Source organism: Dendrobates tinctorius, unplaced genomic scaffold (assembly GCF_039654945.1).
Source record: "Dendrobates tinctorius isolate UK_male_01 unplaced genomic scaffold, ASM3965494v1 ptg000060l, whole genome shotgun sequence".
Lineage (NCBI taxonomy): Eukaryota > Metazoa > Chordata > Amphibia > Anura > Dendrobatidae > Dendrobates > Dendrobates tinctorius.
This window is the reverse complement of record NW_027361728.1, coordinates 20,378,773-20,401,877: the sequence shown is the minus strand read 5'-3', so window position 1 is coordinate 20,401,877 and position 23,105 is coordinate 20,378,773. Positions and strand designations below refer to the sequence as shown.

The following is a 23,105-nucleotide window of genomic DNA, read 5'->3' as shown; positions in this document are numbered from 1 at the left end:
AATACCATACTTATTATATTGATGGCAATATAAGCACTTTTTACCTGTTACCTTTTTGTCTCCCCTATGTCCTCATAGATTGTAAGCTTACAAGGAGGGGCCCTCACTCCCTTTGGTATCTGTTCAATGTTGTGTTTACTCTTTTTTGTCTCAATGTCTGTACAACTCCCCTCTAAAAGTTATGCAGAATATGTTGGCACTATAGGAATAAAATCATAATTATTATGGTTTTATTTAGATTTCTCTATTGTTAATTCACTTTGAATTGTAAACGACAAAAACTTCTGTTTTTGAAAGTATTCAGGCTAGCCTGATGAAGAGACCTGAGTAGTCTCGAAAGCTTGCAATGTGTTACCATCTTTTCAGTTAGCCATTAAAAGGTATCAACTACTGAGGACTCTCAATCCTGAATATTTTTCTATCTACTGGCTAACACGGTACAAAGATATACATCTTTCCTGTATTAACATTTAGAGATATTCTTCAAAGCAGTTGACTGGACCACAGGAAACACTAGCCTGGGGATGTTTATTAACGAATATGGCAGAGTTTTCTAAGCACACTTTGTGTCCTGTGTCCTGTGGGAGGAGATCTAATATCATCACCTATTGTAATATTGTAAATAGTGTGACTTTGTAGAAAGATAGACAGACAGATAGATAGATATAAATCATCTATATATACACAACTCACGTATGCTAACTTGATGCACTCTACACCACTCCTAAATGCCAATGTGATGCACTCTACACAACTCATGTATGTCACCTGATGCACTCTCGCAACTCACGTATGCCAATCTGAAATCACCCTACACTACTCACGTATGCCACTATATTATAAAATTCACATACTAGGAAATAGAATACAGAAGCCACAACAAAGGTGTCACAGACTGCAATAACATGAGATCAATGCATCACACTAAAAATGACACTATTGACAATCTGCCCAGTCTACGACTTGGGTGCAAAAGTCAATGGAGATCCATGACTTGTTTATCTTGATGAAAGTTAGGAGATCTACAGTTTCAGGGGACAGCCGGATGCGCTTATCTGTCAGTACATCACCAGCAGCACTGAAGACGCGTTCTGAGAGAACGCTGGCTGTCGGGCATGACAAAACTTCCAAGGTGTGACAGGCGAGCTCAGGTCACGCTTCCATTTTTGACGGCCAAAGTGCAAGAGGGTCCAAATTCCACCTGTTGGCATTGATATAGAGCTCAAGGTAATCTTGCACCATCCTCTCCAGTCGTTCACAACGTTTCAGACCTGTACTCTGTTCTGGTGCACAGGCTGGTCTAAAAAATGTGTGAAACTACTCACAGAAATTTGTTATGCCACTTTCACTGCTGCTACTAATGTTTTTGTATTGACGACTCAACATTCCCGGGGTTGGAAGTCTATAACTGTGATGCACACTGTGCGCCTCACTGCTGTCTTGGGGAAAACTACTCTTAACATTGTCTACAAGCATTTTTTGATACTCCAGCATGCGTGCATTTCTTACAGGGGGGAGCATCGGGCATAATTTACTCTTGTACAGTGGATCTAACAGAGTGGCAACCCAGCAGTCAGCACTATTTTTAAGCCTAACAATACAGGCATCCTGTTGCTGATAGTGCAGCAAGAAGGTGCTCATGTGTCGGGAGCTATCACAAGCTCCAAGTCCATGGTGTGTTGGTGGTGGGGTAACACTTAAGCTTGCTTCCTCCATGCCGTCCCGCTAACCATGGACAGAGAGGGAATAATTATGATCTTCATCTCCTGACTGATGCTCACCCATCACCTCTTCCTCTTCCTAAATAACACTCCACTGCTCCTCTACCCACCCCTTCCCCTCATAAAACACATCCCACCCCCCATCATACAGCACCACTAAAGCATTAATGCAAATGCAGTCATTTGCCGAACTGTGCCTTAGTTTTGCTGACTTTGAGGGAACATGCGTGGGAATCAGAACACAAATCCGAATGAGCTACATTCATGCTGTATTTAAAATTAGCAAATGATTTAGAACAAGATTGCTCATCTCTAGTCAAAACCAATGAATGTCAGGATCTGGAGAATTTGTGGATACCTCCTGTGCTGCCGTTTATCGAAGATGTCAGTTCAAGAAACTGTATTAACTTGCAGTTAATAACCAGGGCTGACATCAAGGCATTACCACCCTTACTGGGGTATGGGGTCCATGAGCAGAAGCAAAGGAGGAGGGCCCCGGACTGGCTGACTCACGCTGCCCCTCTTCTTTTGCTTCTGCTCACTGGGCAGTTTAAAATATACTTTATTTGTGAACAGGGGTGAAATTCAAACGCTTATGCAGAAAAAGTTCCAGAATGGACAAGAAAAAATGCTCCGGTTCTAAAGTCAGCATCTGCGCTCGCATGTGTGTCTCGAGGCATCATAATCCTCCTGCAGCAGGTGTAGTTTGCCACCCCTGCAGGGCCGCCATCAGGGCATGACAGCCCTTACATGTGTATGGGGCCCGGTGATTAGGGGGGCCCGACCACGCTGGCAGCCCAGGCCGCGCTAGGGCCCCCCTACATTTTATTCAGGCTTCTGCAGCTTTATTTTAAATGAAGACCCCGTGCCTGCCGGGCCCCCTGGGCAGGCCCCCCCCGCACCATGGTCCAGCCAGCGCCGCAATCCCCCCCATGCACAATGGTCCAGCCACGGCACCGCCCTCACCTGACGTCACACACTGCTCTGCTCCACTTCCTCATTCGGTCAGTTTGCCACATAGGACTGGGAGAGGGACGGAGCCTCGCTGCTGGAGCCAGGTAACAAGGTAAGAAGAAATTTTTTTTGTGAGAGTGGCGATCCGGGGGGCCCGGGGCAGACTGTGAGATGGGGGCAGAATGCTGGAAGCTGGGGCAGAATGCTAGACACTGGGGCAGAATGCTGGACACTGGGGCAGAATGCTGGACGCTGGGGCAGAATGCTGGACGCTGGGGCAGAATGCTGGACATGGGGCAGAATGCAGACACGGGGGCAAAATGCTGGACACTTGGGCAGAATGCTGGATACTGGGGCAGAATGCTGGACACTGGGGCAGAATGCTGGAAGCTGGGGCAAAATGCTGGATGCTGGGGCAGAATGCTGGATGCTGGGGCAGAATGCTGGAAGCTGGGGCAAAATGCTGGACATGGGGCAGAATGCTGAAAGCTGGGGCAGAATGCTGGACGCTGGTGCAGAATGCTGGACATGGGGCAGAATGCGGACACTGGGGCAGAATGCTGGACACTGGGGCAGAATGCTGGAAGCTGGGGCAGAATGCTGGACATGGGGCAGAATGTCGACACGGGGCAGAATGCTGGACATGGGGTAGAATGCAGACACAGGGCAGAATGCTGGATGCTGGGGCAGAATGCTGGAGACTGGGGCAGAATGCTGGACGCTAGGGCAAAATGCTGGATGCTGGGGGCAGAATGCTGGACATGGGGGCAGACTGTGAGATGGGGCAGAATGCTGGAAGCTGGGGCAGAATGCTGGACATGGGGCAGAATGCTGGACGCTGGGGCAGAATGCTGGAGACTGGGGCAGAATGCTGGATGCTGGGGCAGAATGCTGGAGACTGGGGCAGAATGCTGGACACAGGGGCAGAAGGCAGAATGCTGGATGCTGGGGGCAGGATGCTGGACACTGGGAGCAGGATTCTGGATGCTGGGGGCAGAATGTTGGACGCTGGGGGCAGAATGTTGGATGCTGGGGGCAGGATGCTGGACACTGGGGGCAGAATGCTGGACGCTGGGGGCAGGATGCTGGATGCTGGGGGCAGGATGCTGGACACTGGGGGTAGAATGCAAGACACTGAGGCAGAATGCTGGACATGGGGGCAGAATGTGACAGTGAGACACAGGAGGGGGCAGAATGTGACAGTGAGACACAGGAGGGGGCAAATGTGAGACACGGGGCATGATTGGAGACAGATGGGGCAGGGTTGGAGACAGATCGCACAGGATCATGGGGCAGGATGGATATGATTTAAACAGAAGGGGCAGGAGGGGAGATCATATGGGGCAGAATGGATGCTCATGAGGGTGGGATGGGATAACAAATGGCTGAAGCCAGGAATGAGACACACGGCGGTCAGGATGGGGGATAATATTACCATAGGGGCTATTTAAGGGATATTATTACTGCAGTGATGTATTTAATTTTTTGAGTATACTGTTTTAAATGGGGGGCGGTTCTGTTACTGTGCAGAGCGACACTATGTCGCCTTTTTTTCTTCATGTGGTGTAACGTAGAAGTTGGGAAAAAATAAGTGATGTGTTCTGCAAGCGGAGCTCTAGATAACTGTGTTATTTCCTGCAGAGATGAGCCCTGGCTGGAAGACGTGATGGCGATCTGAGCTGGATGAAAGATGGAAAGCAAGGATAAAGGACTTCACCTAGAGACATCACTGGTGAGTTAGTGTGTTACCTATACACTGACACAGTACACTGTATACTATATACAGAGGTCCTGTGTATAATGTCACCAGTGATCACTGTTTTACCTGTACATTATATACAGAGCTCCTGTGTATAATGTAATTGATCACTATATTACCTGTACACAGACACTGCATACTAAGTACAGATCTCCAGTGTATAATGCCACTTATGGTCATAGTATTATGTTTTTTATTAATGGTAAGTATTGTAGTATTCAGTCACCATGTGGTGGTAATATGTGGTCTGGGCGTGGTGCGGTGGTATTTGTCCCTTGTATGTGCTATTATTTGGTCACTATGGTAGTAATATGTGGTCTGGTCATGGTATGGCTGTATTTGTTCCTTGTATGTGGTATTATAGGTCACTATGTGGTGGTAGTATGTGGTCTGGGCATGGTGCGGTGGTGTTTGTCCCTTTGGATGTGATATTATTGGTCATTTTAAAAATTGAAAATATATAAAAATATGCCTAAATTGTATTGCATATTTTAACAAATATTTAATAGGTTACAGTAGAGTAGGGCCTGGCTGTTGTGAGTTCATTCTCTGGTTCACCAGTTGTGAGTTCTCCTTCCAGACTCCCTCTGGTGGTGACGGGAGGTAGTGAGGCTGATTTGATCGGTGGAGATCTGTCACCTGAGAGTGAGGATGACGATTGGATCTCAGGAGTCTCAGATTGGATTTAAGACAGCCGATGCCCTATTCAGTTGCTGGTGATTCCTTCTGGCTTGTCAGCTCTTGGTTTTCAGCTCTGTTCCAGTCATCTAAAGATAAGTTTTTCTGCTAATGTTCACATTTGATTTTGTTGGTCTATTCAGTTTTTTGTGTGGTCAGCCTGCCCCGGCTGGGGGCTGTGCTGAATTTCCACTCTTATTTATCAGTATTTTGCCAATTGGCTTTTTGTCCTTTACTAGTTCGGTCTCTTTTTGCTCTGTCTTAGAATATTTCAGAGTGCTGATATAGTGGGAGAAGTCTAGTGACTTCAGGGTTAATTTTGCTATCAGAAGAGTTGGACATTATTTTTGTAGGGTTTTTTGCAGGTTGCAGACAGTGTCTTTCCTTTCCTTTCCTGTCTAGTTAGTTTGGGCCCCATCATTTGCTCAGCCTATTTTCCTGCCTGTGTTTGTGCCTTCATCTTGTTTCACCTTCAATACATGTGTGGGGGCTATCTATTCCTTTGGGGTCTGCTCTGGGGCAGTTTGTTTTCCCTTTTCTTGCTTTAGGCTTATTTAGTCCTCCGGCTGTGACGAGGTGTCTAGGAACATCGCAGGCACGCTCCACGGCTACTGCTAGTTGTGCGGTAAGTTCAGAGATCTGCAATCTGCATAGTTACCAACCTCTCTGGTTTTCTGTGACATAGCTTGTTTTGCTTTTTTCTCCTTGGTGACCCATTCATAACACCTGGCCAAAATTGTCTACCCTGTTATGGTGGCAGCTTAAAAAAATCTTTTGGCCAAAGCAAAAGCTGCTGGCTATATGTGTGACCTGGTGATGGGAACTTTAATGTGTGATAATGTGTGATAGGTGAGAAGTGGAGTTTTTCCAAGAGAGAGCGGTGGGATTGTGGACAGTTAGAGGTGTGGAGGCGGGGCTGGGTGGAGCCTGGGTGGAGTCTCAAGGGGTCCCTGAAAATTTTGTCAGTATGGGGCCCCGAAATTCCTAGTGGCAGCCCTGCACCCCTGTGATATAGCACTCTGTGCTGCAGTGCAGGCTGAGCAAGAGTAGTCCTGACATAGGGAATAATCACTCACCCCAGCCTGCAGTCAGCAGCGGAGCCAGGAGCCAGCAACCAATCCCTCCCCTCCAGCAGTGTCACAGCTTTCAGACTGGAAAAACATGGAGGGGCGGGACTATATGGGGAGGCTGGAGCCACAGACAACCCAGGAGAAGGAGGCAGAAGGAAAGAAAGAAAAGAGCGGGAGATAGAAAAGATGGAAGAAAATGACAAGAGAGAGAGGCAAGAGACAGTAAAGATAGAGACAGAAGACAAGAGAGAAGCATGAGTCACAAGAGAGACAGGTGAGGGGCTGAATATAAGACACTGGCTGTCTCCTCCCTGACTTACCACTTTTTCCTGCACTGTCCTCCCTCCCTCTTGTCTGGCTGCAGTATATTGGCAGTGCATGCCAGTGCTGCTTGTAATTTATGATAAAATGAATGTGTTATTTTGTGTCCCTTTTCCATTGGCTGCAGCTTATGATGTTATAGGCTGTCAGAAAAAGACATAACCAGGGGTTGAATTTCAGGGAACCGATTGCTCAAATTACAGCCGGCTCCCCAATTTGGTTCTGTGTGCCACCTAGGTTAATTGAATGTGCATCCTCAGCCCGGGCCCCTCTCCTCACCGGTCCAGGATCCCCTCCTCACCAGTCCAGGCTCCCCTCATCACCGGTCCAGGATCTCCTCCTCAACAGTCCAGGCTCCCCTACTCACCGGTCCAGGCTCCCCTCCTCACTGGTCTAGGCTCCCCCCTCATCAGTCCAGGCTCCCCTCCTCACTGGTCCAGGCTCCCCTCCTCACTGGGCCCCAGGGGCAGGATTCAGCCATTTGCTCAGTAACTGAACGTGCACCCTCAGCCGCACATTCAGTTGAAATATATTGTTGTGCAGAAACCATTCCTGCTCGGCAATAGGATCCGCCAGCCAATTAGACTAAGTTCCCATGATCAAGAAATAGCACCACTTTGGATGCAGTGTATTTTCACTGCATCCAACGCACTGCATTCTAATCACACAGGTAAATCCACATGTTTTCACTGAACTATGTGAATTTACGGAATCCAGATACATTTCTATTGTTGAAATTTCTAGTGTTTCTGCAAGAGAAATTGACATGCTGGGGTTCATAAACCTTTGCCGCATGTCAGTGTCCGCATGTGATCCGCAAGTGCACGCATAGTGGATATGGGATTTTAGAAAACCCATCTACTATGCTGTAACATTTGACTCCTGCCTTCTTAACGCTGCATAAATGCGCAGCATTAAAACCACAGCAATTCCTGATATTGGGCACATACCCTTAGAGGCCAGCAGCTCAAGTTGCCGGCATATAGTGTCACTGTCTTGCACCAGTGCCTCAAATGGTTGAGGAAGAGGACACCTCTGGACCGTGGCCAGGTAAGGAGAAACTTTTTTTTTTCACTGAAATTTGCAATATGGAGAGACATATGGATGGAGGGGGCAGGGTGAGAGGACATATATGGGGCAGAATGGAGACATATATGGGGGCACAGGATGAGAGGACATATATGGGGGCAGGATGTAGACATATCGAGGCAGATGAGAGGACATATATGGGGGAAGGATGCAGACATATAATGGTCAGGATGGAGACGTATGCAGTCAAGATGAGAGGACATATAAGGCGGAAGGATGGAGACATATGGTGGTTAGGATGAGAGGACATATATGGGGCACGATGGACACATATGGGGCCAGGATGAGAGGACATATATGGGGGCAGGATGGAGAATTATGGAGCCAGGATGAGAGGACATATATATCAGCAGGATGGAGACAAGGGGGCTGGATGGAGACATATGGGTCAGGATGGAGACATATGGGGTCATGGTGGGAGGACATATGTGGCCAGGATGGGAGGACATATATGGCACTATGGAGACACAAGGGATCAGGATGGAAGGACATATGGGGGGCAGGATGAAGATATATGGGGGGTCAGGATGGGAGGACATATGGGGGCAGGATGGGAGGACATATGGGGAGCAGGATAGGAGGACAGACACATGGGGCCATAATGGAAGGACAAATGGGAGCAGGATGGAGACACATGGGGGCCAGAATGGGGGACTTTATTACAGGAAGGTGCCAGGATGAAGGGCATTATTACTGTTTGGGCTAATTAAGCAATATAATTACTGCTATGATATATTTTATTTTTGAGGATACTGTTTTCATTGAGGGGAGGTCCTGTTACTGTGCAGGGTGACATTGTCACTTTTTTTTTCATCTAGTGCATTGTAGAAGTTGGGGAAACATTGGGAAATGTGCTCTACATAACTGTTTTATTTTCTACAGAGACAAGTCCTAACTGGAAGAAGTGATGGTGGTCTGTGCTGGATGAAGAAGAAAAGCAAAGATGATTATCTTCAACTAGAGATGTCACTGGTGAGTCAGTGTGTTATCTGTATACTTACACTATATATTGTATACTATATACAGAGCTACTGTGTATATTGTCACTAGTGATCAATGTATTACCTGCACACTGATGCTATATACAGAGCTCCCGTGTATAATGTCATGAGTGATCACTATATTACCTGTACACTAACAGTATATACAAAGCTCCTGTGTATAATTTCACTAGTGATCACTGTATTACCTGTACACTGAACCTATATAGAGTGCTACTGTGAATAATTTCACTGGTGATCCCTGTATTATCTGTACACTGAAACTATATACAGAGCTCCTGTATATGTTGTCACTATTAATCACTGTATTACATGTACGCTGGCACTATATACAGGGCTCCTGGGTATAATGTCACTGGTGATCACTGTATTACCTATAGACTGTATACAGAGCTCCAGTGTATAATGTCTATAATGTCACTAGTGATCACTGTGTTACTTATACACTATATACAGAGCTCCTTTGTATAGTGTCACTGGTGATCACTGAATTATATGCACATTGCCACTATATACAGAGCTTCTGTGTATAATGTCACTGGTGATCCCTGCATTACCTGTACACTGACACTATATACTATATACTGTGCATAATGTCACTTATGGTAATATTAGCTTGTTTTTTAATGATCAGTATTGTCGTAGTATTCAGTCACTATGTGATGGTAATATGTTATCTGGTCATGGTGTGGCGGTATTTGTTTCTTTGTATATGGTATTATTCGGTCACTGTGGTGGTAATATGTGATCTGGTCATGATGTGGCGGTATTTGTCCCTTGTATGTGGTATTATTCGGTTACTATGTAATGGTAATAATTGATGGTGCTAAAAAATGTGTGTGACATAGTCCCTTAAAGAAAAATAAAAAAAATTATATCTAAAAAGAGTATTGGATATTTCAAGAAATGTTTAATAGGTTAGAGTAGAGCCTGGCCAAAAGAGTATACCTTGTCGTGGTGGCGGCTTAAAAAAGTCTTTTGGCCAAAGCAAAAACAGCTGGCTATTTATGAGCTCTGGTGTTCGATGGGAACTGTTAATGAGTGATTGGTTAGGACGTGGTGCAGAAATGAAGTTTTTCCAAGAACAGGCTGTGGGACTGTGGAAGGTTCGAGGGATGGAGGCAGAGCTAGGGTGGAGCTTGGGCGAAGTCTCAATGGGACCCAAAAATTTTACCAGTATGGGGCCCTGTAATTCCTGGTGCCAGCCCTGTTAATAACTATGTCACTGTGATTGTGTCCTGATGTAGAATGGGTTGAATAAAAAATACAAGTTAATAGATTTCTTTGAATTGACGTCTTCAATAAACAGCAGCACGTGAAGTATCCTCAATTCTACAGATCCTGATATAAAGCATGGATATTATTTGACCAATTGGATAGATCATAATTTCTTTTTTTTAACCCCCAAATCTGGCCCTCGGAATCATATAAAATATCATTGCATAGAGCCATGGTTGCTGAATTGTTGAAACAAGAGCTTTGTCTGGCTCTTTGATGAAACAAGTTACTGGAGATAACTAATATATGATATGAAGCTTTAGATGGTCTACTGTACCTTTTGGTGTATTTATGTTGTCTCCAGGTAGTAAGTGGAAACAGCAAAGTTCGTTTTTTCTTTTCGTTCTCCTGTTGCTGTATTTATTCGTCCAGCGCCTGTTAATCACAGCGAGTTTACAGGCCTATTCCACACCTGTCACAGGTGCTGATCATTAATCAGTTATTACAGCAGTTTATTCTACTGTTGACAACTTGCAATTTCTCTTTGATTCAGCCAGTTTGTCAGGTGGGAATTATGGCATGCCGCATGTGACAAAACACATCACTATTTTTTCCGTTTTTTTTTTTTTTTTTGCAATTTCAGACACACTCGTCCTCTCTTCACATCTCCCCCTCCTCCTTTTAGACAAACAATATCTGGGAACTCAGAAGTAATAAGGCGGAATGCATAATTAATTACCCAGCTTGCTCTAATTAGGGATGAATAAGTTGTGTCCCTCTCATCATCGCAAATGTGGTGATGGGTAATACCAGTTTATGCTATATTAACTGCAAATATGCAATCCTTCTGAGTGCACTTTCCTTGATGAATTTGATGAATGTGACAATAATTAGCAGAGACAGATGAGAGCTAAATTACTACTGACAATGTAATGTTATCCCGCTCGAGGGCCTGGGAACATGGCAGGCTAACATGCCAGGGACCAAGGCCTCCTATTCTAATTAATATTCTTTTTTTTTTGCCAGTGGAAAAAAAGGAACGGTAATTGTTTTCGTCAACGGCTGCAGGGAGTTATCAGGGTAATAAAGTTAATTAGCAGAACAAACATCTTTTCACTGCTTTACCAGATTGCGGAAAAGAGGGCAATTCAAACTGCAGAAAGACATAACTAGATGAGATGATAGGGGAGCACCATTTACACTGGAGGCCAGTCATGAAAGCTAGTTCTAATATTCCTATCTCCTTTGGTTTATTGCTTAGGAATGAATATTTTTCTTATTTATAGACATTTGAAGCATTTACATGTTTAAAGTGGTTATTTTTTGTGGCGAGAACAGTTACTATTAGCCGCACCAAGTAGCTGATTGTAGCAATGTAGTCTTTGCTACATAGACTCAAATATAATTTCAGTTACCTAGGTATAACAAACTAAAAAAAAATTAAAATATTGCATCCCCAATTCAAAAAAAAGTTGGGATGCTGTGAAAAATGTAAAGGGAACAAAAATGCAATGATGTGGAAATTTATTTAGCCATATTCTTTTCACAATAGAGCATAGAGCACAGATCAATAGATGAATATTAGACATTTTTCCATTTCACTTGAAAAAATCCCCACATTTAGAAATTGATGGCAGCAACACATCTCAAAAAAATTGAATTGGGGTTAACAAAGGTTGGAAAAGTAAATGGTACAAATTAAAAACAGCTGGAGGATTCATTTTCAACTAAGGGTGGTTTCACATTAGCGCTTTTTAAGCGCACGCACGGGCGGGGGTAGCTCCGCCCCCGAGCCGGCTCTCTGCCCGGCGTGCCCGCCCCTTGCTTGTAGCGCCGCCTCCTAGCGCACAGCGGCGCCTGCGATCGGCGCACCCTATCTTTAGCATAGGGTGCGCAGATCGTGCGCAGGCCGTGCGCTAGTTGCGCTTTGACCTGCGCTGCGCACTTTTGACGGTGCGCCGTGCGCGCCAAAATCAAACTGTAAACTCCATCCATCACAAGAGCATAGGTTATAAAGTGCCCGCCTGCAGTCCAGACCTCTCACCAATAGAAAACATTGGTGAAACTTAAAGCTACATCATCCTACACCAGAAAACACACTATGATGGCCACAACGTGAACTCTATATATTATACTAGTAAAATAATGTTGCAGTCCCTTTTCTGGGTTATTTTTTCAAAAAATATGGGTATGTGGCCCTTTTAATGTATATGATTTTGTTAATAAAAATTATTTTTTATATTATTTTGTGGTTCGCTTCTTTATGGTGAGTTCACGTTGTGGCCATCATAGTGTGTTTTCTGATTTGATGAAGTGCCATTATTTACAATTGGACATAGTGTTTAAATATCATCCTACACCAGACTGGGACAACATGCACCTCCAAAAACTACAACAATTGGTCTCCTCACTTCCCAGACGTTTACAGACTGTTATATAAAGAAGAGAGGATGCTATAAAATGATAGACATGGCCCTGTCCCAAGTTTTTTGAGATGTGTTGTTGTCAACAGTTTATAAATGATGAAACCTATGATGGAAACAAAATGAGGAAGTACACTGTTGTAAGTAAGTAACACACAATAGTACATATAAATAACAGTGGGTACCTAGTAGTGTTGAGCGATACCATCCGATACTGAGAAATATCGGATCGGATTGGATCGGACCGATACCCAAAAAGTATCGGGTATCACCGATTCCGATACTGGAAGTCCCATGCAACTCTATGGGACAGAAATATCGGAAGTAAAAAAAACCCTTTCTTTCCTTGCACATCCAGTTCGGGAGGGGGGAAGAGTGTGGGCGGTGCGTGGGCGGACACTGTGCGTGTCTGTGTGTGCGGGCGGGGTCTGTACGGGCCTCTCGGGGGGCCTATGCGGGCCTCTCGGGGGTCTGTGCGGGCCTGCCGGGGCCTGTACAGGCCTCTCGGGGGCCTATGCGGGCCTCTCGGGGGTCTGTGCGAGCCTGTCGGGGCCTGTACGGGCCTCTCGGGGGTCTATGCGGGCCTGCCGGGGCCCTGTGCGGGCCTGCCGGGGCCTGTACGGGCCTGCCGGGGGCCTGTGCCGGCTGTCGGGGGCCTGTACGGGCCTCTCGGGGGTCTATGCGGGTCTGCCGGGGCCCTGTGCGGGCCTGACGGGGCCTGTGTGGGCCTCTCGGGGGTCTATGCGGGCCTGCCGGGGGTCTTGTGTGTGTGCAGGCGATGCCTGCTACAATGACAGTGATTGACACATTAGCCAATGATGGGACTGTAGTAGTCCCATCATCCGGCTAATGTGTTGAATGTAAAAAAAACAAACCAAAAAAACATACATACTACATACATACTACATTCATACAACATACATACTAAATACATACTTCGTATATACTACATTCATACAACATACTTACATACATACATACTACATATATACTACATTCATACAACATACATACATACTACATACAACATTCATACAACATGCATACTATATAAATACTTCATATATACTACATTCATACAACATACATACTACATACTTCATATATACTACATATATACTACATTCATACAACATACATACATACTACATGCATACAAAATATATACTGCATTCATACAACATACATACTACATACATACTACATACATACTACATTCATACAACATACATACATACTACATACATACTACATTCATACAACATACATACATACTACATACTTCATATATACTACATTCATACATCATACATACAACATACATACATACATACATACATACTACATACAATACATTCATACATATAGACATACAGTACATATAACACAGAGTACATACTCACCATCACTTGTCACTTTGATCCCCAAAGCCAATGTCATCTGTGGAAAATTATGAAAATAACAAACAACATATATACTCCCTTATCCGCAGAAATCCACGAGTGCCCCACGACTATCTCCCGTAGAGAACAGCAGCATCAGCTGATGCCACCTCTCTCTGCGGGCCCCAGGAATACAATGACGGAAGGTAGGTATCCTTCCGCACTGAATTCCTCCGCCACTGTAGAGCCCTGGCAGGCTCGTACAGGCCCCAGCAGGCCCGCACAGGGCCCCGGCAGGCCCGCATAGACCCCCGAGAGGCCCGTACAGGCCCCCGACAGCCGGCACAGGCCCTGGCAGGCCCGCACAGGGCACCGGCAGGCCCGCATAGACCCCCAAGAGGCCCGTACAGGCCCCCGACAGGCCCGTACAGGCCCCGGCAGGCCTGCACAGGGCCCCAGCAGGCCCGCATAGACCCCCGAGAGGCTCGTACAGGCCCCCGGCAAGCCCGTACAGACCGCGCATCATGATGACATCATTTCAGCAGCCAATCACAGCCACAACAGTGGCTCATTGCATTATGGGGACTTCCGATTCCGGTATCCGATATTGAAAAAATATCGGTACTCGGTATTGGAATTCCGATACAGCGGATATCGGCCGATACCCGATATTTGCAGTATCGGAATGCTCAACACTAGTACCTAGTAAACACTGTTTTTGGTTTAAAAAAAAAAGCATAAAAGTCATAGCACTCAAATTGGGAAGGTCTGATACTCTCTGTGACATTAAATCCTTACTATGTGACAAAAGTGACCTCATTGTGAATAAGTGCAAAGCAGGTTCGAGGCCCAACTGTGAACACCCAGCAATGGGAACGTATATAAATGTAATGCCCTGCTCAAACAAAGAGAAGTCACATCCTTGCTTGTACTGAGTACTAAAATGTAAGGAAAAGTTGAAAAAAAATTGAGCCGGAGTATAAGTTAGAATGCATGCAAGCAAAAAAAAAACAACAACAGTTTCCTATGTTATTTATTTGAAGTATTACATTTTACTTGCTTACAGAAAGGTATTTGCTCATTTTGTTTCCATTTTAGGTTTTGTCTGCTTACTACTGGTCAATTTTAACATGCTCCTACACAGTATATGTTTCATGCACACCAACTTATACTCCAGCTCATTTTTTAAAATTTATAAATGAGTTAATTTCTCCAACTGAAATGGAAATTTGTCTAACTTTCAACTTCTACTTTGTGTTCTATATTCTGGTGTGAATAAAATATGTATGGATATAAGCGATTTCCGAATCATTGCATTGTGGTTTTCTTAGCATTTTATGCAGCATCCCAACTTTTGGGGACTTTATTATTTTAAACTTGAGGAATGGCAAGGAACCTGATAGAACAAAAAAACATTGTGGCTGCAGATACAGTTGTGTGAAAAATTGTTACCCCATTCCTCATTTCCTATTATTTTCCATGTTTGTCACACTTAAATGTTTCAGATCACTAAATAAATTTAAATATTAGACAAAAATAACACAAGTAAACACAAAATGCAGTTTTTAAATGAAGGTCTTTATTATTAGGGGACAAAGAAATCCAAACCTACAGGGCCCTGTGTGAGAAAGAGATTACTCCCCCCCTTAAAATATAAATTAACTGTAGCTTATCACATCTTTGGGAAGCTGAGTTCAAATTCCCTAGTCGCACAGAGGCCAGATTACTGCCACACCTGTTAGCAATCAAGAAAACACTTCAATAGGTTGTGCCTGTCAAACTGAAATAGCTATACATCATACCGCGATCCAAAGAAATTCTGGAACAAATGAGAAAGAACGTAATGGAGATCATTCAGTCATTATAAAGCCATTTCTAAAGCTTTGGGACTCCATAAAACCACAGTGAGATCCATTATCTACAATGGCCAAAAACATGGAACAGTGGTGAACCTTCCCAGGAGAGGCTTGCTGACCAAAAATATCCCAATAGTGCAGTAACAACTTATCCAATAGTTCACAAAAGACCCCACAACAATATTCAAAGAACTGCAGGCCTCACTTGCCTCAGATAAGGTCATTGTTCCTGATTCCATCATAAGAAAGATATTGGGCAAAAATGGCCTGAATGGCAGATTTCCAAGGCAAGAACCAATGCTGAGCTATAAGAACATAAATGCTCATCCCAAATTTTACAGAAAACATCTTGATGATCCCCAAGACTTTTAGGAGAATACCGTGTGGACTGATAAGACAAAAGTTGAATTTTTTAGAAGGGATAAGTCCCATTACATCTGGCATAGAAGTAACATAGCATTTCAGAAAAGGAACATCAAACCAACAGTAAAATATAAATGGTGGCAGTGTGATATTCTGGGGCTGTTTTGCTGCTTCAAGACCTGGAAGACTTGCTGTGGTAAATGGAACCTTGAATTCTGCTGTCTACCAAAAAATCCTAAAGGAGAATGTCCTGCCACTTGTTTGTGACCTCAACCTGAAGCACACTTGGACTATGCAGCAGGATAATGATCCAAAACACATCAGCAAGTCCACCTCTGAACGTCTTAAGAAAAACAAAATTAAGACTTTGAAGTGGCCTAGTCAAAGTCCTGACCTTAATCCAAGTGATATGCTGTGGCATGACCTTAAAAAGGCGATACATGCTCAGAAACCCTCCATTGTGGCTGAATTACAACAATTCTGCAAAGATGAGTGGGCCAAAATTCTTCTAGAGCATTGTAAAAGACTTATTGCCAGATATTGCAAATGCTTGATTGCAGTTGTAGCTGCTAAAGGCCCTTTTACATTTAGCGATGCACCAGCGATACGACCCGGTCAGGATCGCTGGTGCATCGCTAAATGATCGCTAGTGAGCTTCCACACAGGCAGATCTCACAGCGATGCAGCAGCGATACAGCGGACGATACTTACCTTTCACACACAGCGATCCTGACGTCCTCCCGCCCGCCTCCACGTGTTGCTCGTCGTCACAGCAGGAAGCCCAGCAGGAAGCAGACGACGAGAAATGGAGCCACCCAATCTCGCGCGATCAGCGATGGACAGCGGGGGAGCCGGTCGGAGGTAAGTATCACAAAATCAGTGACGTTTTAGCGATATTGCTAGCGATATCGCTATGTGTAAAACCCCCTTAAGAGTGGCTCAATCAGTTATTAAGTTTATGTGACAATCACTTTTTCACACATAACCCTGTAGGTTTGAATTTCTTTTTCCCTTCATAATAGAGATATTCATTTAAAAACTGCATTTTGTTGTTACTTGTGTTATCTTTGTCTAATAATTAAATTTGTTTGGTGATCTGAAACATTTAAGTGTGACAAACATGCAAAACAACAGGAAATCAGTAAGGAGGCAAACACTTTTTCACACAGTTGTATATTGTGAATTTGGTACAGATTTTTCCTATTACAAATTATCTCCTGAAGAGATCCAAGCAGGGGAGCTATGGAAGAACCAGGTAAGGAGAAAATATAAAACTTTTGCTTTTACTTTTACCCATTGAGCAGCAGACAAATCTGCACCCAAGGGCTCATTCAGGAATCAGTTTTTCATGTAGGAGTTCTATCCGTGTTTTTTATAATATTAATGATTTTTATTTCTATAGCACCAATTTATTCACAGCACTTTACATTACAGAAGGTAATTTTTTTTATGGACCAAGTGAGCCACACCCTAACATGGACACATGTCTGATTTTAATTCGAGTTACCAATCAAAGATGACAATGCAAGTTTATGGGTCATGAAACAATCGGATAGCAGTCGGATGCCAACCTTGTGCAATTTGTATGTGGTCTCTTATTTAATACATGTTGCTTGAAAAATCTTTACTTCAAAAAAAGGGATAAAATGGATAGTGAAAACTGACACACTGACTAAATACTATCGAAAATCTGATGCAAAATACTGATGAAAATTGGTCCTTTTTTCATTAGAGAAAGATTACTGATTGAGCCATCTCCCCCTTCATACACTAAGCCCATCCATCTCCAGAAATTGCTGCTAATGACTGCTTCAGAGGACTGAAATAATCAGGGACATCAAAATACTTTGATGTGGTTGAGCATAGCCTGTGAGCACTGTGACTGGCATAGTCTGTGGGCACTGTGACTGACATAGCCTGAAGGCACTGTGACTGGCATAGTCTTTGGGCACTGTGACTGGCATAGCCTGAAGGCACTGTGACTGGCATAGTCTGTGGGCACTGTGACTGGCATAGCCTTTGGGCACTGTGACTGGAACAATAAGGTAACACTATAACTGGTGTAGTAGAGGGCACTGTGGTTAGCACGACCAGGACCTCTATAACTGACATACACTGGGGACACTATAGCTGGAATATTCAGGGAGAACTATAGTTGACATATTCAGTAAGGACAGTGGGTGGTAAAATGATGGAACAGTTAAGGCTGGGGACACTGTGGATGGTATTGTGATGGAACACAGTGTAATTAGCAATGTAATTAATGCATTACTATGTCCATAACAAACTGCATATCACTCATAGCATAAAAACAGTAAAAATAATTTTTTCCTATTTTTTTCCTGCAGAACATACTGATATCCTAAGGTTCTGTGCATTTTATTGTCAGTTGATTAGAGTACATAAAGAGAACCTAATACTATTAACCTGCAGATATGGGGTTAATCTGCAGGTTAATAGCATTCTAAGGCCGAGGTCACATTTGCGAGTGGGAAGCGAGACACTCGCGCGAGTCTCTCACATCAATACCCAGCACTGCCACTAGCACTCAGGACCGAGTGCCAGCGGCAGTGCTGGGTATTGATGCAAGAGTATCGCACGAGTTTCTCGCATCACACTCGCAAATGTGACCTCGGCCTAAGCCATGCAAAGCCCACAATGAAAGAAAAGCCGCTGGGATGAAATTAACTTTATACCGCCCTGCAGCCTATGGCTTTCAGTCACGAAAGCTTGCCGATGCGGCTTTATTCACCGCTCAGTATACCTGGAGCGTCAATTGCAAGCACGCTCTGGCACATTAACTGACAGCTGTCACTGCACTAAGAAGGCTGTCAGTCAGTGTTGGGAGTGTGCTTATAGCTGCCGCTACTGAGTGGTGACTGACGCCACACTGGCATGCCTGTATGAGTTGAAGGAATAAAGTTAATTTCCGGTAGCCTCCTGGCAATGGGTTGCCAAACAGCTTTAGAAAACTATCAACCTGCAGATTAATTCCATATCTTCAGGTTAACAGCATTATTTTACATGACAGGTTCCTGTTAATTTCATTCGATGGGGGTAGTAGTACTGGCAATGGCCGGTGCAGGATCCTCAGATGGATTCAAAGTTAACAATCCGTCTTCTGGCGGCAGCGGGTGGTCTCCAGTTTTACTCACTGAGCCCGTAGTCCATAATCCTGCACAATCAAAGTAGGAAAAGCTGATGAGCAAAAGGGTAAAGCTCTCCGCAAGGTTCCTCATAGGACATGTCTCTCTGAGTAGCTGCCATCACCTGAATAGCTGTTCTGCATGGCTCTGCTCGGTGTTCTCTCCTCTATGTGCCAGCCGAAGTGAGGATCGCTGCAGTAGTCTCTGCAATTTCAGCCAAGCTCTGGCAAACACATTCACTGGGAAGGTCCAGCTAACCACAGACACGTGGACTAGTTCTTGTGGACAGGGATGATACATTTTCCTGATGGCACACTGGGTTAACCTGGTGGAGTCTGGGACAGAGTCAGAGGATAGGACATCACACATCTTACCCAAAAGAAGAATAGCAGTCTCAACTTCCATCAGGGTTCCAGTCTCCTTGTATTCCACTTTCTGTCTCTCCTCCTCATCCTGAGTGGAACTAGCCTCCCCATCACTCCCCAGCTGGGAAATCTGTTGCACTGCCTTGGCAAAGCAGCAGCACGCTTTGTTGAAGCTCATCTATTTAGGTGATAAAGCTCACAACACAGCCAAGCTGTTGAAAGGAATAAAATAACAAACCGATCAGTTACTCTCCCTGCTGAACCTTCAAACAGGTCTTGTTATGTGCAATAAGTGGTGTAACTTGGTTGCGACTTTAAAGCTCAGCAAGCTGGTACACGTTCCATGCATGGCCCACCTGCTGAACTTGGTTCTACAGCATTTTATTAAAACATACCCTGACCTGCCTAACCTACTTGTCAAGGTACACCGTGTCAGTGCACATATCCGAAAGTCTTCACAGGCTTTCAGCGGTCTAGCTTTGTTGCAGCAGTGTTTTAATTTGCCTCATGACTGACTGATTTGTGACCTGCCCACATGCTGGACCTTGACTGTTATGAACGGGTAGCCGAGGAGGAAATAAAAAAACAAACAAGCTAAGCCTCAGAAAACCAAAGAGGTTGGTAACTATGCAGACTGCAGACCCCTGATCCTAACACGCAACTAGCAGCAGTTGTGGAGCGTTCCTACGGTGGTCCTAGACGCCTCGTCACAACCAGAGAACTAAATAAGCCTAAAGCAGGAAAAGAGGAAAACTAACTGCCCCAGAGCAGACCCCAAAGGAGAGACAGCCCCCCCACATGTATTGACGGTTAAACAAGATGAAAACACAAACGATGGCAGGAAAATAGGCTGATCAAACGATGGGGCCAAGCTAACTAGAAAGGACAGGAAAGGAAAGATACTGTCTGCAATCTGCCAAAAAACCCTACAAAAATGTCCAACACAACTGATAGCAAAATAAACCCTGAAGTCACTAGACTTCTCCTACTATATCAGCACTCTGAAATATTCTGAGCCAGAGCATAAAGAGGCCAATCCAATAAGGGACAAAAAGACAATTTGGCAAATAAGTGTGGAAATTCAGCACAGCCCAGCCGGGCTGGCTGACCACACAAAAAACTGAAATGACCAACAAGAGCAAGTGTGAACATTAGCAAAAAACAAACTTATCTTGGGAAGACTGGAACAGAGCTGAGTCCTAGACCTGAGAAGCATACTGAATCACCAGCACTAGGATAGGGCGTCGGCTGTCTTATATCCATTCTGATCCTCCAGAGATCCAATTGTCATCTTCCTCACTAGGTGGCAGATCACTACCACTTAAGCCAACCTCTACACCTCCTGTCACCACCAGAGGGAGAACGGAAGGGGGACTCTCAACTGGTGGAGCAGAAAATGAGCTCATAACACTTGACCTTCTATATTTTTGCAAGGCTTAGTGAGCAGCAGAGAGCAGTCTCTTAATTCCAGCTTCTCAATGCCCATCAGAGTAAAGCTGCCATTACACTAAGCTACGCACCAGCGATCCCAACAACGATACGACCAGGTAAGGATTGCTGGTACATCGCTAAATGGTCGCAAGTAAGCTGTCAGACAGACAGATCTACTCAATGATGCAGCAACAATCTGGCAATCTGTATAACGACCTCAGCGGTCGTTGGGACCTTGTCACACAGCAGCTATTCTAATGACTCCCGCCTGCGTTCCTGAGTTCTGAGTCGCCAACGAGGTCGCTCATTGGCGTCAACCACAGCGATGCAGGCTGGCAAGCAGGACACCAGTGATCAAAAAATGGCCCAGGACATTCGAGCACGATCAGCGACATCGCAGCAGGGGCCTGGTCGCCACTATGTGTCACACGTAGCGAGGTCGCTGTTGCATCACAAAATCTGTGACGTTTCAGCGATCTGTGACGTTTCAGCGATCTCGCTAAAGATCTCGCCCCTCCACAGATAACAACTGCCGAGTGGGTGTGGCCTATGTGAAGTTCTTCAAAACTTTGAGTACTGCACCAACATGGTAAGCGCTGATGACGTGATTATAAGAGTAACCATCCCACTGCTCTGTCTTTTAAAACGTTTGCTGCAGAATATGAAAGAGGAAGCTTTGAATGCTGAGCAGGTGACTATGGAGCAAGATTGTACAGTGGCTGATACCTCACAGCCCAGCCTCACACAGTATTATCAGGCCTCATTGGGTGATGATGAGGAACAGAAGGAGGATGAGGAACAGGAGTTTTTGCAGAGGGGACTCCCAATCCCAGCTTCATGCCTGTCCATCATGGATGGCCTGAAGAGGAGGAGGAGGAGGCTATGCGTCATAAGAAGGAGAGGATGGTTACTGTTTTTCCTGGTGGGGACACTGAACATTTGACTCTTTGTAGTCTGCCACACATGGCAGAGTTCATGTCCAGATGTCTTTCCCAAGACCCTCATGTGAAAGACATTTTGTCCACCATGAAATACTGGCTGTGCACCTTTCTTGACCAAGGAGAAATGTGCTTCTCTAATGTCGGAGGCAGACATGCCATTTTCAGTGCATGCATGCCAGAGGGACATAGTGGAAAACTTGATCAAAAGCTTACCCTCAGACAATGCTGGTGGCAGAGGTACCAGCTCTTTTCGCCCACAAGGATTACAGGGGAGGGCAACAACCCCAGGTGCAACTCAGGGGGGATGTCCACCAACTGAGCCATTTTCATGACGCTGTCCCATCAGCAAGGGTTATCTGTGGATGTAACTATAATGAGGAGGGAGAAGTTGACCAAGTTGGTGAAGGACTACTTAAGTGACCATACCAGCATCCTTCCTGATCCTTCTGTGCCCTTTAACTATTGGTTGTCCAAGCTGCACACTTGGCCCGACTTCTCCTTATATGCAAGTGAGTTGTCTGAGTGGGTTTTTAGTTTGGCAGGTGCAATCATAACCGATAGGTGCACACGGCTGTCAACGGAAAATGCAGACAGACTGACTCTTCTAAAATTGAACAAGCGCTGGATTTCCTCCAACTTTATAAGACCTGACAACATTATTTAAATACAGGCCAGTGAAACTTGTACTCTCAATTTCTATCACTTGTAATAACTGCTAAGTGTATTGTGATGTCCCCATCACGGCATCTTTCAGCTGGTCTAAGAGAGACCCCTTGGCTAATTTTTTTAAACCTTTGCACATTGTGCAATGGTGAAACTTGTACTCTCTATCTCTTGTAAGAACTTCTAAGTGTATTTGGGTATCCCCATCACGGCGTCTTTCAGTGTGTATGATACAGACCCCTTGAGGTAATTTTTTGAAACCTTTGTACATTGTGCAATGGTCATATTTCTGCTACCTATCTCTACCTCTTTTAATAACTGCAAAGTGTATTGTGACGTCCCCATCACGGCGTCTTTGAGCATGTTTGATACAGACCCCTTGGGTAATTTTTGGAAACTTTGTATATTGTGCAGTGGTGAAACATGTACCCCTATCTGTACCTATTCTAATAACTGCAAAATATATTGTGAGGTCCCCATCATGGTCTCTTTCAGCATGTATGATACGGACCCCTTCGGGGAATTTTTGGAAAACTATGCACATTGTGCAATGGTGAAACTTGTACTCCCTATCTCTGCAAAATGAGGGAAAAATCCAACTACACAATATAGTGAAAAAAACAATCCTTTATTCACTTGATATTTCAAGCATGGAGGATAAAAGTATCAGCATAGATAGCAGCAAATGATGCGATATCGACGCGTTTCAGGTATCACAGCACCC

General features: G+C 44.6%; 2 protein-coding genes across 6 annotated transcripts in view; one reads left to right on the top strand and one right to left on the bottom strand.

Annotated features, from left to right (window-relative positions):
• SOX2 (SRY-box transcription factor 2) overlaps window positions 1–23,105 on the top strand; it is a 1,445,341-nt gene that overhangs the window by 1,068,814 nt on the left and 353,422 nt on the right. The window lies entirely within an intron of this gene.
• Window positions 18,880–23,105, bottom strand: part of LOC141092733 (uncharacterized) — a 277,487-nt gene continuing 273,261 nt past the window's right edge. Inside the window, exons 3-4 of the mRNA XM_073579124.1 lie at window positions 19,356–19,524; window positions 18,880–19,010 (exon numbers count right to left, since the gene is read on the bottom strand). Coding sequence (XP_073435225.1) covers window positions 18,880–19,010; window positions 19,356–19,524 — 300 coding nt within the window. The remainder of the gene's footprint in view (window positions 19,011–19,355; window positions 19,525–23,105) is intronic.